General features: G+C 40.8%; 1 protein-coding gene across 5 annotated transcripts in view; it reads right to left on the bottom strand.

The window, feature by feature from the left end:
* The window catches only part of SH3TC1 (SH3 domain and tetratricopeptide repeats 1), a 65,107-nt gene that overhangs the window by 15,630 nt on the left and 34,058 nt on the right, over window positions 1–15,419 (bottom strand). For all 5 annotated transcript variants that reach the window (XM_063135754.1, XM_063135757.1, XM_063135758.1 and 2 more), the window contains 2 exons: window positions 10,950–11,130; window positions 8,847–8,997 (listed from right to left, as the gene is read on the bottom strand). In XM_063135754.1, the coding sequence (XP_062991824.1) occupies window positions 8,847–8,997; window positions 10,950–11,130 (332 nt within the window). The remainder of the gene's footprint in view (window positions 1–8,846; window positions 8,998–10,949; window positions 11,131–15,419) is intronic.

The following is a 15,419-nucleotide window of genomic DNA, read 5'->3' as shown; positions in this document are numbered from 1 at the left end:
CCTGCAGGAAACGCTTCAATGTAACAATGGCACAAATGAAATTCGTCTGAAATGGTCAGTCTATTATGAAAAGTCGTTGGGGACTTCAAAAAAAATGGAGTGGCCATTTTGATTTCAAAAAGAAGTGGATTTACTTTAAAGAATATTAAAAAGGATGGGAATGGTAGATGTCTCTTGATTAAAGGTCAAATTGAAGGAAAAATGTATATTTTGATTAACGTTTATGCACCAAATGATAAACAAATAGAATTTTATGAAGAGGTATTTAGAGAAATTGAAGAATTTAAGGAGGGATATGTTGTTTTGGCGGGAGATTTTAATATGGTTATGGATAATAGAGTAGACAGGTCAAACCCCACTAATATAGAAAATATAGAAAAGAGAAGCAATATTATTATTTTAAATAAATTAATTAAAGAAAAGGATTTTGTTGACAGTTGGAGAGTTCTTAGAGGGGCGGATCCTGGGTTCACTTTTTACTCTCCAGTCCATCACACATATTCTAGGATAGATTATATTTTTGTTTCCAGAGAGTTTGTAACTAAGCTATGCAGAATGGAAGTAGGGGTAATTAGAGTAAGAGACCATGCATTGGTAAATTTAGATTTTACAGTTAGTAAGGATTATAGAGAAGCGTTAAGGTGGAGATTGAATACTAAGATATTTAAGCACACCAAAGTGGTTGAAAAAATGCAAGAGGAATTGTCAGAAAACTGGGAAATAAATGAAAAGGGAGGAACAAGGACGGCAATTGTTTGGGACACCATGAAAGCTGTGACAAGGGGGATTTTATTAGGGAAACGTGTAACTTAAAAAGACAACAGGATGCATTGCAGGTTAGATTAGAGAAAGAAATAAAAAAGCTGGAAAAAAATTATTGGCAAACTAAAAATAAACATAACTTAATAGAATTACAAGCAAAGAAAAAGGAATTAGAGAATATAAATTTAGAAGAAGTACAGAAAAATTTAATTTATATGAAAAGAGAATATTTTCAAAATAGTAATAAGAATTCTAAAATGCTTGCTAAACTCACACAAAAGGAAAAAGCTAAAAATGGATCAGTGAAAAATAAGCAAGGGAATTATTGTCATATGATGAAAGATAAAATTAAAAATTTTCAGGAATTTTACGAAGATCTATATAAGGAAAAAGATACCCAAAAGAAGAGGATGGAAGTGTATGTGGACAAATATATGAAGAAGGGATTACAAAAAGAGCACAAGGAATTAATGGAAAAAACTATATCACAAAATTCTGGTTCCTGACTTGGAGCTGAGCAGAAGCAGGGAAGAGCAGCTGGCCCAGCTCAAGTAGGAGCTATAAAAGTAAGCCAGATTCCCAGGGAGCGAGCTAACAGGAAGAGCAAACAGGAGTTTGACAGGGGGAGTGTAGGGGAAGAGGAGACCAAGGAAAGGGGAAGAAGAGAAGAAGAGAAGCCTCAAGGAAACCCAGGAGGCTGCCAATTCAAAGAGGCCGTGTGTTTGCCATGTGCTCCTGAGTGCTGAGTGAAAAGGGTCGGTGTGGATAGTTGCTGCAGGAGCTGAAGGGGGAGTGGCCTGATTGTCAGTTGGACTCAGCAATCAGTGCTTGATTGCTGTTGATTGTTGTTGGCCTTTCAGTGACCTCATTCTGGTTCCTGACTTGGAGCTGAGCAGGAGCAGGGAAGAGCAGCTGGCCCAGCTCAAGTAGGAGCTATAAAAGTAAGCCAGATTCCCAGGGAGTGAGCGAACAGGAAGAGCAAACAGGAGTTTGACAGGGGGAGTTTGGCAGGGGAGGCCTCTTAAAAAAATAAATAAAAATAAAATAAAATAATAATAATAAAAAAAATGAGGTGGGGAAAAACAAAGAAAAGCATAAAGAGAAGTGCCGAAATGGCGTCAGGAAGGCTAAAGCTGTGAATGAGCTGAGATTAGCGAGGGATGCTAAAAGCAATAAAAAGGCTTTCTTCAGATACGCGAGTAGTAAAAGACAGAGGAAAGAAATGGTGGTTCAGCTGCTTAATGAGGATGGCAAATTGATAACAGACGACAAAGAAAAGGCTGAAGTGCACAATTCCTACTTTGCCTAGGTCTTCTCCCAAAAGCGGGTCTATGACCCCCCTGGAAAAAGTGAAGCAGAAGTTGAGGGGGCAGGATTGCAGTTTGAGATTGATAAACAAATGGTCAAAGAACACCTAATTTCCTTGAATGAGTTTAAATCTCCAGGGCCCGATGAACTGCATCCTAGAATAATGAAGGAGCTAGCAGAAGAACTCTCAGAATCTTTGTCTATTATCTTTGCAAAATCATGGAAGACGGGTGAGGTGCCGGACGACTGGAGGAGGGCTAACGTTGTCCCTATCTTCAAAAAGGAGGAACCTGGAAACTACAGACCAGTCAGTCTGACATCCATCCCTGGGAAAATTCTGGAGCTGATTATAAAGAAGTCAATCTGTAAACACCTTGAAAACAATGCAGTGATTACTAGAAGCCAACATGGATTTGTCAGGAACAAATCCTGTCAGACTAATTTGATCTCATTTTTTGATCAGGTAACCTCCCTTGTGGACTGTGGGAATGCTGCGGACGTCATATATCTTGACTTCAGCAAAGCTTTTGACAAAGTACTACATGACATTCTGATTAACAAACTAGCTAAAAGTGGGCTAGATGGAACAACTATTAGGTGGATTCACAGTTGGCTACAGAATCGGACTCAAAGAGTACTTATCAATGGAACCTTCTCAAACTGGGGAGAGGCAACAAGTGGGGTGCCGCAGGGCTCAGTCCTGGGCCCAGTGCTCTTCAACATTTTTATGAATGATTTGGACGAGGAGGTGCAGGGAACGCTGATCAAATTTGCAGATGACACAAAATTGGGTGGGATAGCTAATACCCTGGAAGACAGAAACAAACTTCAAAGTGATCTTGATAGGCTGGAGTGATGTGCTGAAAACAACAGAATGAAATTTAATAGAGATAAATGCCAAGTTCTACATTTAGGGAATAGAAACCAAATGCACAGTTACAAGATGGGGGACACTTGGCTCAGCAATACTACAAACGAGAAAGATCTTGGAATTGTTGTAGATCACAAGCTGAATATGAGCCAACAGTGCGATTTGGCTGCAAGAAAGGCAAATGCTATTTTGGGCTGCATTAATAGAAGTATAGCTTCCAAATCACGTGAGGTACTGGTTCCTCTCTATTCGGCCCTGGTTAGGCCTCATCTAGAGTATTGTGTCCAGTTCTGGGCTCCACAATTCAAGAAGGACGCAGACAAGCTGGAGCGTGTTCAGAAGAGGGCAACCAGGATGATCAGGGGTCTAGAAACAAAGCCCTGTGAAGAGAGACTGAAAGAACTGGGCATGTTTAGCCTGGAGAAGAGAAGATTGAGGGGAGACATGATAGTACTCTTCAAATACTTAAAAGGTTGTCACACAGAGGAGGGCCAGGATCTCTTCTCGATCCTCCTAGAGTGCAGGACACGGAATAACGGGCTCAAGTTAAAGGAAGCCAGATTCCGGCTGGACATCAGGAAAAACTTCCTGACTGTTAGAGCAGTGCGACGGTGGAATCGGTTGCCTAGGGAGGTTGTGGGCTCTCCCACACTAGAGGCCTTCAAGAGGCAGCTGGACAACCATCTGTCAGTTATGCTTTAGGGTGGATTCCTGCATTGAGCAGGGGTTTGGACTCGATGGCCTTGTAGGCCCCTTCCAACTCTGCTATTCTATGATTCTATGAAGTGAAATAGAGGAGGTTATAGAGAACTGGGAAATCACCTGGGGCAGATGGTCTAGGACCAGAGTATTACAAAATTTTCAAATCATGATTAGTGCCAAAATTATTGAAATTATATAACGCTATATTGGAAGGTGAGAAGATTCCAGAATCATGCGAGCACTCGATAATAATTTTAATTCCGAAGCCGGATAAGGATTTGACTCTCCCTGACTCATATAGACCGATTTCGTTAATAAATCAAGATGCAAAAAAAAATTCAACTATTTTGGCTAAACGATTAAACAAATTTATAGCTAAGTATGTAGGGGAAGACCAATGTGGTTTTATAGCAGGTAGACAAATGCATAGCTTAGTGGGTAGAGTTTTAAACGTAATACAGGGGATAAAAAAGTCAAAGATTAAAGCGGGAATTTTAGCGCTGGATATTTTTAAGGCTTTTGATTGTGTGAGTTGGCAAGCATTAAAGATGGATTTAAATAAAATGGGATTTGGAAACAAATTTAAAGCTACAATAGAGCTTTAAAACAATCTATATAAATAAAAATGTAAATGTCCGTTCGAAACAGACGTTATATCTCCGAAAGTTCTTCACCGATTGCTTTGAAATTTTAAAATTTTGACACAACGTTGCATTCGAATACGCGAGCGTTGTTATGTAACTATGTTCTATATGGGGTCAAAGGTTTGTCTTAAAATCGAAGAAATAGGCCTCCTCAAAACCAGTCCTGCTGATCATTGTGACATCGCCAACCAGTAGGCCAATCCGCTGCCTCTGCCTTCTCTCTTATTTGCATGTTCTCTCACAATTGGCTGAGTGAATATAGATGTCACACCTGTGACAGTTACACATTCTGAAGAAAGGTAACTGCCAGGAGTTTCCACTAACCCTCTCACCGTAAAAACATCCTTTTTTAAAAACCAAACAATTTGCTTTACTTCATCCAAATAATGCCTCACAGAAGATCACACTTAGGTTGTCGTACTCGCAGAGCAATTCCCAATTCGATTGGCGTTTGCAATCACCATCAACAAAGCTCAGGGCCAATCTTTAGAATTGTGCGGTTTAGATCTAGACACAGATTGCTTCTCACATAATTATATGTTGCGTGTTCTAGAGTTGGCAAACCAGACAATCTCTATATCTACACAGACAATGGAACAACTAAAAATATTGTATATCCACAAGCATTGTGAAATTAAACATATTAGAAACATCCACTTTGTCTTTTCTTTCTTTTCAATTTAATCAGACTGAGCCACAGCAACGCGTGGCAGGGTACAGCTAGTAATCAAATAAAAACATAGTAAATCACTAAAAATAACCTTTTAAACCATAATAATTTAAAAAGTCAAGTTAAGATGTGTGTGACGTTCCTCCCCAGGTTCCATTCTTCTCCAGTTTCTACCTCAAAAACTGAGAAGCAAACCTCTCAGGGCCCAGTGGACCAACAGCTGCAGTGCCAAACAGCAGCCCTTCAGCACCACCTTCTGGACACAACCTGATAGAAAGGATAGGAAACACTGCAATACAGTTGCCCTCATTGCCCAGTCTAGTAGGTGGACTGAAAGGAGACCATGGTCAATGGTATCAAAAGCTGGCAAGAGGTCCAGGGGAACTAGTACGGCTGCACTCCCTGCACTCCATCTAGTTCCTGGCAGAGGTCATCCACCAAATTTACGAAAGCTGTTTCAGTCCCATATCCCAGATGAAAGCCCATTTGAAATGGTCCAGATAATCAGTATCCCCCAATGCATCTGGAGTTCCAAGGCCACCTCCCCGCTCTCAATCTCCTTGTCCGATAATGGAATATTTGAGACTGGCTTACTATCACTTCCCAAACTTGTTTGGTCAAGGAAAGGTTTCTTTAGGAAAGATCTCATTACTACCTCCTTCAAGTAAGAAGGCGCATGCCCCTTCCACAAAGCGAATACCAAATCATAGAATCATAGAATAGCAGAGTTGGAAGGGGCCTACAAAGCCATCGAGTCCAACCCCCTGCTCAATGCAGGAATCCACCCTAAAGCATCCCTGACAGATGGCTGTCCAGCTGCCTCTTGAAGGCCTCTAGTGTGGAAGAGCCCACAACCTCCCTAGGTAACTGATTCCATTGTCATACTGCTCTAACAGTCAGGAAGTTTTTCCTGATGTCCAACTGGAGTGTAGCTTGCTGCATAACCCTGCAATTTTAATGCTTCTCTACATGAGCAATTTATTGCATGCTCATGAGTAATTTATTGCATGCTCAGTCCTTTACATGACATGGTCAACCTCCAGGACAGCTCCTATATTTTCCCCCAGTAATCTCATTTTAAAATCCCAAGAGATAATACAGTATTTAAAATAATAATGGGAATTATTATACCACTAGATGGTGCTGTTTCATTTAACTTTATGGAGCATTGCTCAGAGGGGACATACGCAATTACAAAACACATGGTCACCATTAGTCGCTGTCTAAAGGAGCTCGTAACAAACATAGTCCAGGACTCTGTTCACACACTGGCCAACTAGCTGTCAACCAGGAAACCACAAACAGGACACAGTGCAACAAGACCCTGCCACTCATGTTCCCCAGCAACTGATGTACATAGGCTTACTGCCTCTGATACTAGAGGCAGCAAACAGACATCAGGACTAATAGCCACTACTAGCTGGTAGCCACTACTAGTTTCCCTATCCACTTTCTCCACATCATGCATAACTTTGTACCCCTTTATCATGTTTCCTCTTACTCTTTTTAACCACTACGCCCCCAGGCAAAACAATCCCAGAGCGGTTCTTTGCACCTTCATGTAGAGGCATTATCTCTGTGTGTGTTTTTTAAAAAAGTGAGATTAGCTGGGGAAAGTGTGGGAGATATCCTGAAGGTTGACGGCATCATATAAAGGACCTGTAAACTTCTGTGAATGGCCAATCATGAGCATGCAATAAATCATTCCTGTAGAGAAGCTCTTGATGTCACAGGTCCAAGTACCTGGATACCTTACTTCACCTGTTTGGAGCAGCTCCTCCAAGCACATTCTGGGTCCTTGGAGCCTGTGCAGCCCCCAGACCAGAAAAGATTCTACAGCCCTGTTCCAGCTAGTGGTTTGAGCACAGATCCTCTGCAATCTCTTGGTAATGGGGAAAAAATCCATTCACTGAATCTTTTATGTTAGTTAATCTTCTTAAATCTCTTATGCTTTGTTCTCCCTGAACTCTCTTCAGTAGCTTTAGTGGATTCCCCCCCCCCTAAAAGGTTTATGATATGTCAAAAAAAACACCCTTTTTTTGGTATTGTTGTTGTGTTAGTAAAACCTAACCTGTTTGATGTTTACTAGGGAAACTTTTTTCCAGTTTTTTTTAGGGGAGGCTTCCTGGTAGAGGGCTCCTAGCAGTACCCTGTCAAAAAGCAGCTGTTTCAATTTTAAACTCTCTCAATTTTTTATTTTTTTGAGTTTAGAAAAAGGATGGACGAAGCAGTAAGAAAATTTGGGAGGGTCACAAGTAAAAGATAATGACTTCTGGATGAACTTTCATACAAGGTGATCTGTTACATAATTATGGCCAAACATGGAAGATCATTTTCGGAACAAATAACACTGCCCAAACTATTATTATTATTATTATTATTATTATTATTATTATTATTATTTTCAAAATAATATACAGTGAAAACAAAAACAAAACACATTGATACTAATTCAAAATCCCTCCCCATGCTTGATCCATTTCAAAGGTTTTTTTCTTACATCTTTCATTTTCTTTTTCGATTTCAGGGTAATATATTAATCAATTATCTATCTACCTTCTTTTCATGAGTCCCACATATTTCTGTATGCTTCTGCCAAAGTTATTGATTCTTTTTTCATATAGTCTATGTATTTTTGCCAGTCCATCCTGAAATTATTTTCTTTATTCCTCTATGTACTCTTAACTTTTGTGGCAGCTTTTCATTTATTGCTGAGGTCATGCTGCCATCTTTGCTGGCGTCCAAGATCTGCCCTCACTGCCCAAACTATCAACATCTGATGGGATTCTGTAGCTCCAGAATACAGAGGTTAATGATCATGCATTTGTGATGTGTATATCAAAGACTAGCATTGCAATGCTGCACATATTTACTTGGAAGTAACTTTCACTGAGCTCACTGGGAGTTTAGCTCCCCATGTTTGTAGGAGTTGAGGAGGAGGGAAAATGAGTGGATTGAGGCCTGAAGATGATCTGAGTGGGCAGATCTAAATAAATTTAGGGGAAATGGATTTGATCTCAATTTGATATTAATTTGGGAAAATAAGAGGAACAAGCTATCTCAGATAGAGAGATGTGTGTCTGTCCATCCATCTAGCACTGCCATATCACCAAGAACTTGAAACTTAATATGCATACTAAGGGGAATGCTGCTTGGGGTTATTTTGTTTTTAAAACATATTTATTTATTTAATCTTAATGTGTCTATCGGCAGACATCCCTAACAGCACATAGTTTTTCAGTCTGTACAACTTGAAGCCAGGAGATATTGGCCGGGTTCGCAGGACCAGGGAAAGAAAATAAGCCACTGTAGCTTATTTTACTGCCCTGTATGTGCTGCTGGTCGTGCTCCATATAAGTATTGTATTCACCCTCACCAGGTGTGGTTTGTCATGTCACACAAACCCAGTGAGGGTCCGTGGAGGGTGGGTTTCTTTTCTTTTCTTTTCTTACTGCAACAGGGTGGGCACAATGTGTCCGACTCTGACAGCTGCAAACATTTGTTTACAGCCTTTGCTGTGTGAGGCATGCATTGTGTGTGCATTTATAGATGAGGCATGACAGGCCTCAAAGAAAGATAGGGACTAAAAAGTAGGGACTAAAAAATTGTGCAAATATAAATTTGCTTCAGGTTTGCACCTCTATATGCATGTAAATATGTATAAATGCAAATTTAAATAAGTTAATTCCCACGCACACACGTTCTATTCTACTCAGATGAATATGTTCTCAGATGACAGGTGTAATAACTGGAGGTGAAACAAGTGAAGACAAACAATACTTTGTGTGGCATCTTTTAGCTATGTAATCTCCAGCTGATTCATCTCTTTTCTCATTTTTATTTCCCCCCTACTACAGTTTCCAAATCCCCAAGACATCATTACTCTTACCTGGATATAAAGATCTACTAGCTCATTTTGCCTCAATATATAATATATCTTCCCTGCCTGGAGCCAAGCTTGTGCTTCCCTCTCTTTTTCTTGAAGATCGATGAATATTCCAAGGCTTCTCTTGGTGCATTCCAGGGCAGATCGGTAAGCCCTAAAAAAAACCACAGCATGTGAGTGGGGGGGGGAAGGAACACCAGTCCCCAACTAACAGGGCATAATTTTCTTGGAAATATCGTATTTTCTAGCTACTACACACACTGTTGTCCTTAAACTCAGTGCTGACCATTGCACTGTATCCATAGTTTGCTTTGATATTGGCCAAATTCCAAGTCTCAGGAGCTGCATTCCATCTGTGGGCATGGTCCAAACATGACTCTTACTGTTTTTAAGCCTACTTAGAAGTAATCAGGATAAGCCTCCCCAGGCCCACCTCCTTTCCCCAGCAAGGTAAAGTTCTAATGAGTTTTCCCTGCTGGGTGCTTAGAAAGGGCCATTTTTCAGTGCTCAGCCGGGGTAAGCTTTCCTCTCCAATCATAAGAGCTTTTCCCTGTTTGGAGAGGGAAGAAGCTGCCGGTATGAATGGGGAACCCCATAGACCAATTATGGTTTGTGGGTTGGAGGTCCCCCATGCTTGCATTAAAGCCCTAAACAGTTTGGGACCATGTTATCTGAAAAGGAATACTAGAAAGCAGTGCTGTTTGATATATACCAGTTCAGGAACTCATGACTGCCGCAATAAGCAAACCCCCGCAGTTTTGCTGCATCAGGGTGGTGGGAGCCAGTTCCAATGCAGCATGGAAACTGCAGGGTTTCCAGTAGTTGGGATCACTCCCTGCCCGAGCAGACAGCAACCAATTAAGGCTCACCATTTGCCTGGCCACTATGACTCTGGAGCAAGGATTGATGGCGAACGTGCCATACTCACCTTGCTCTGGAGAAAAAAGTTGGGGCAAATCCCCGACTTTTTCCCTTCACAGCTTCACGGGAATAGCTGCGAGGTGGTTGCTGCTTCGTATAATCTAAACAACACCACCACAAACCCAGCCCGGGGCGTTCTGTGCATATAGACAGCCCCCAAATGACATTAGAAACATTGCAAGCTCTGTGAGTGCCAAGTCCACAACATAGCAGAAACTACTAGTTGTGTGTCTCTAGCTATACAAACAACCGTCTTATTCAACTACCATCCTAATGCCACAATTTCATCCAGTTAATTTGGGGGCTTGTAAACCTTGCAACTCGTTAGATGCAGGCCGTAATGACTGTGGCCCAGGGGAACAAGGTTATATTATCCTATAAAGCCCTAAACTACTTGGGACCAGGATACCTAGCAGACCTCCTTCCCTTATATACACCCAGGCAACATTTACGATCTTCAGCGGAGGTCTTGCAGGTCATCCCGAAATGAACAGAATGTTGCTATGAAGAACCTCGGGGGGGGGGGTTCTCTTTAGTGGCCCCCACCCTCTGAAAAACCCTACCTTGTGCAATTTGGGAGACAGAGATTACTAACCTTTAAATGCCTCCTGAAAACATCTTTTCCCTGTGCTGTAACTTATTTTGGTTTTATATGGTATTTCTAAGCTTGATATTATGACTTGCTGTATTTTATGGTTTTAATTATTAACTGCCAGAGAGCGTTGGTTTTGGGGCAGTATAGAAACATAATAAATAAATAAACAAACAAACTTCACCAGCTTCTCTAGGGGCTGCCTCTCCCTACTCCAGGACTGAAGCTAATAGAATTGAGATAATAACAATGAGAATGATTAGATCCAAAGAACTAAGAAAAGAAAATACCTTTAGTGCTGCTCCTAACACCTGTGTACAACAGCAAATGGAAGTGTTATGTGCAGCACTATTATGTATAACAGCACAAGTATCCCTTTGTGGAAGAAGTTGCAGAAGCAGAAGAATGTCTCTGGATTAATTTCACTATTCTCGACTCTAGTGCAAGGTGTAAAATAACATCTCTATGAATGCAAGGTTCCTTCTACATGCGGAAGGGCACCTTCGGATCCAACCCACTGACATAAAAGTAGCAATGTAACTAAATAGCATTCAGTTTGAAACAAATCAGCTCTCGGAGTTACTATTTTGTACCTTTCTGTGCCTAAAGATAGATACAGCTGACTGATGGTTTCCAATATGTGTCCCTCCATGACTTTGTCGGACATCTTCCTAACTAAGGAGAGTTGATACTCATTGTAGATGACACACTGAGCTTTATCTGGAAGAACTGTGCTGTAGAATTGGCATAGATACTGAACGGCCTGGAGCTGCCCTATAGAGGAAGGAACAGAGGCTTAATTGAACAAACTAGTTGCAAGGGAACCTACTGCTACTGTAATGACACTGGATATTGATTTCCCATTTTCCTGAAAGCTCAGGGTGATTTATTGCTACTGATACATTATGTAGACACTAATTTAAAAATGTTGCATTTTTTATTTTGCTGATCCACAGTTTAATTACTTGACCCACATCAGCACTCAACCAATACTCTTGATTATAAACTATTACATATCTATATCTATAGGCATAGGTATTCACTGCTGTGGATTTTCCTCCTGCCATTTCGTTTAATGATTTTTTAGAACTGCAATGACCAGATAATTTCAGGCCAGGCCCCAAAGGAATATGTTGACCCATAGGTGCATTTTCTATTTATCCTTTACACAGAGGAATGTCTAGTGCTTTTGTCACCAGAATAGGGAGTAGAATTTGTGATAGATAGGACGGAAGCTCAATGATGTCTGCTGTAGCACAGGATATAGTCAGGGTCCCACACAGTCGTGCTGGCCTAAAAGAGTGCTCCTCCACCTCTCTAAAGTGAGTAGGCTTGGAACAGAAAAGAAATGTCCTGGCACCTATGGAAATAAGTTTGAGAATAATGCTTGGCAGTGGTGAGGGAAGGAGACAGAGAAGTATGTCAGCAGGGATAATCCTTGCCTTAATTCCCCCCACCCTCATGAACCTGCAGCTGCAAATTTTCCACCGTAATGAGGACAAGCTTCTATGCTTCCATGTTTACCAGGTACTAATTCTGTAGACTTCTGCAAGTCATACCACTCATAGCACACAGTCATAGGAAGCTGCTTTATATGAATTATACTCATAAATGATTTTTTGCCAGAAGGAATGTTGCTAGACTTGTTGTCAAGGGTACCAAGCCATCCAGAACTCTACAACATCTCTGGTTTCTGGATGGCTTGTTAACCATGGCAAGAAGTCACCCTGACCAGGTTCACGTGACACAAGCTTCGCTGCTGAGGGTAATTATGTCAATCCCCTTGATACACAACTGAGATGGGAAAAATAAGAAAAGCCATGCTGAACCAGACCAAGGGTTCATCTAGTCACAGTGGCCAACCAGCTGTTGACCAGGAAACCAAAGCAGGACATGAGTGCAACAGCACCCACCCACCATGTCTTATTTCTCCAGCTGCAACAGTTGGGATTTTATGGGATGACAAAGGGGACATGATTTGCTCATGTTTATATTTCTTGGGGTATAAGAAAACAAGAGATATAATCAAATTGACATTTATCTGCCAAGGTTTTTGGAATTTTCTCTCCCATTTTCAGAGTAGCAATGTGTCTTTTAAGCAAGGTAAGCAGACAAAGGCATAAGATCATTACTCACTTCCCAAACCTGTGTAATGGGAATATTTCATCCAAGAGAGCACTTATAATAGGGGGAACTCTAAGGAAGCCATGCCCATGTCTGTGACTTATTCAAATAACATCCCCATTTCATGGCATGGATGAGGGGCTGGTTCTGAGTATCAGGGGGACCCAAACCCTATGCTTGCTACTCATTATACTAGAAATCATGATACAAGTGTTGAAACCAACTGATTCGGACAGAAATATATATGATCCAAGCAAGAGATGAAACAATTCTTTGAAAAATTGTTTTTCAAAGAACATCAGGAAAAATGTGGGGGAAACTTTGTTTACTTTCCCTAAAACCAAGTCGTTGGCAATTCCTCTGACTAGATGGGTTGGATTCATGTTTCCCCTTCTCTGTTTTATTATGGATATTGCTGGGTAGCATAATAAGTTAGAAGATCAAGAGTTTAGTAAATTTCTGTTGTCTTATAACATCCTCTGTTTTCCAGAAATGTGGTTATTGGAAAACTCAATGCTTTCGCTGCAGGGGTTTTGTTTCTTTCGGCTTCCTGCAACGGAACACAATCAGAAAGGAAGAGCCAGGGAGTCTTGGCTACGCTCACTCATCTTGGTGAAGCTTGAAGCCAAGGCGTTAGTAACCTACCAATCTGAAAGTAATTTTATTTTATCAATATTGGTAGGAATGAGTTGGGTATCTAAATTTGTATAAATGTATATTCCCCATCTGACAAAAGGGGCACAGGAATGCCCTTTTAGTTAACGTTGAGTTGCATGCGTGTGCACACACACACACACACACACACACACACACACGGGTTCTGTCATTATGACCTTCAAAATTCTACTGCTTATAAAAATGACACCTGTTGAGCACCCATAATCTACCTGAAAAGGTCTATCAATTGTGCTTGAAAATTTCGAGCTGATATCATACAAGTTGCAACAGATTCAGCAAGTTTAAAAGTGCTGAAAAATTGACACGATTGTACTTTTTACTCCAAGTTACAGCACAGCATATCATATATTTATTTCAAATATTTTTGTGAACCGCCCAGAGAGCTTCGGCTATGTATTTATTACATAAAAATGTAATAAATAAATATCAATCAATCAATCAATCTTTATTGTTTACTGGGGTAAACAACTGATGCACTTTATTCGGGCCTGCTGAGGAGGTGCGCCTTTCATTGCTCTGATGAAGTTCTGAGCAAGGCTTTAGAAGTTATCAAGGTTTTCTGCCCCATGAAAGCCTAGGGTAGCAACTGCTGGCAAAATTATGTTGGGAATGCTCAGTTTCACCCTGAAACTAGAATTCTGCCAATACTCCAGGGGTTTTGAATTCCAGTGTTGCTGCTAGCATTCTGACAGTGGGGGAGGGGTAGCAGGAAACTGTCAATTGAGATAAGAGTGAGGTAAATTTGAAGGCTGAGGGAATCACTCTCGCTGATTGACAGATCACTGAGGAAGAGAAGGAGGAAAAGGAAGAAGTTACGCTGGAATCCTGTGGAGGCTTACTTAGAAGTACGCTATTCTCAACATATGGGGATATATCTATTCATTTGTACACATCTCCCCAGTTAATGAGTTGTGTTTTTGCCTTTGTGTGTGTATAGGATATGGTAATAATACATTTACTGTTTAAAAAGCCAGAGAAATTCAATGATAAAAACCGAGCTGATTTAAGAGCGGAGTTAAGGCAATTTCATTTTGTCTCAAACTCCACAAAGCCAGGAAACTGGAAGCTAAAGCTGATGCCTTCACTGATGTGCCCCATGGTCCGTGATGATGTGCAATGCCACATATTGTGCTCCCTTACAAGAAATAAACAGTAGGGGTGTGTGCTCTGCTCCAAAAACCAGAAGGTCCATAAGAGCTCCATCAGAACTCTGAAACTGCAGTTTGGGGATGGTTTTAAAACCATTGGATACCTGTGGAGTGGAGATGCAACAATCGGAGCTTCATTCTGTTTTCAGATAATTGCTCCATTATAGTCTATGGGAATTAACAAAGATGCTTCCAGGTCCATCATTTTTAAAGATATTATAACTCTTAAGTACAGCTTTAGCCAAGCCAAGTTTGAAGCAGATCTGTTCATCCCTTGATTTTAGGAACTTTTTAAAGTTTGACAGCTGTCAAAGTTTCAGAGTGTCAGCCGTTTTGTTCTAGCTTATGAAAATTAACAAAAATGCTTACATCTTAGTCATTTTTAAAGATAAAGAGATGAAACTTGGCACCGATAGTTCTTAAGTAGGACTTTACTCATGCCAAGTTTGAATAAGATCCATCCATCCCTTGATTTTTAGGATTTTTTTAGGAATGGAGCTCCAACGAAGCTTCAATGGTGCTGACAGACAAAGCTGCTTCGAAAATTGGAGTGAAGAAGCACCTCATCAGAGCTGCTCTGCACAGCCCTAATAAACAGGTATAGGAGAATTCACAGGAGAATTCCTCTAGCAATACACAATGTTCAGATACTTCATAAAGCAATACAGGAACAGAACAATATGGGGCATCTTTGCTGGTCCCAGGCACTCCATCTGCCCCATCTGGATTTGGCCTAAAAGACCTAGGAAAAGTGTAGGTTCATGGGGGGTAAGTTGTAAGCAATCACAGTTCGTGACACTGAACATCCTCATCATCGATCAGTTTAGTGAATATCAGCTCTAAGATCTATAGCTGTTTCCTCATCCAGAAATTGTCTGATTGGGAAGATGAAACTAATATTTTACACCCAGAACAAGCTGGGTGTAGCAAAGGCCATAGTTAGACGAACCAGATTTTTGTTTGCCACAATTTAAGTCATACCGGTCCTTCCAAAAGGCTATTTGCTGCTTTCCTTGGCTTCTCCTCAGCCTTTGACTTAATCAACAGGAGTTTAAATGGATAGTTAACGAGTCCAATGCCTACAAACTCTCACTTTTGCTTCCCTGAGAACTT

This window comes from Elgaria multicarinata, chromosome 10, assembly GCF_023053635.1.
Source record: "Elgaria multicarinata webbii isolate HBS135686 ecotype San Diego chromosome 10, rElgMul1.1.pri, whole genome shotgun sequence".
In the NCBI taxonomy this organism is placed as follows: Eukaryota; Metazoa; Chordata; class Lepidosauria; order Squamata; family Anguidae; genus Elgaria; species Elgaria multicarinata.
The sequence above is the reverse complement of the archived record's forward strand: the minus strand, read 5'-3'. Positions and strand labels throughout refer to the sequence as shown.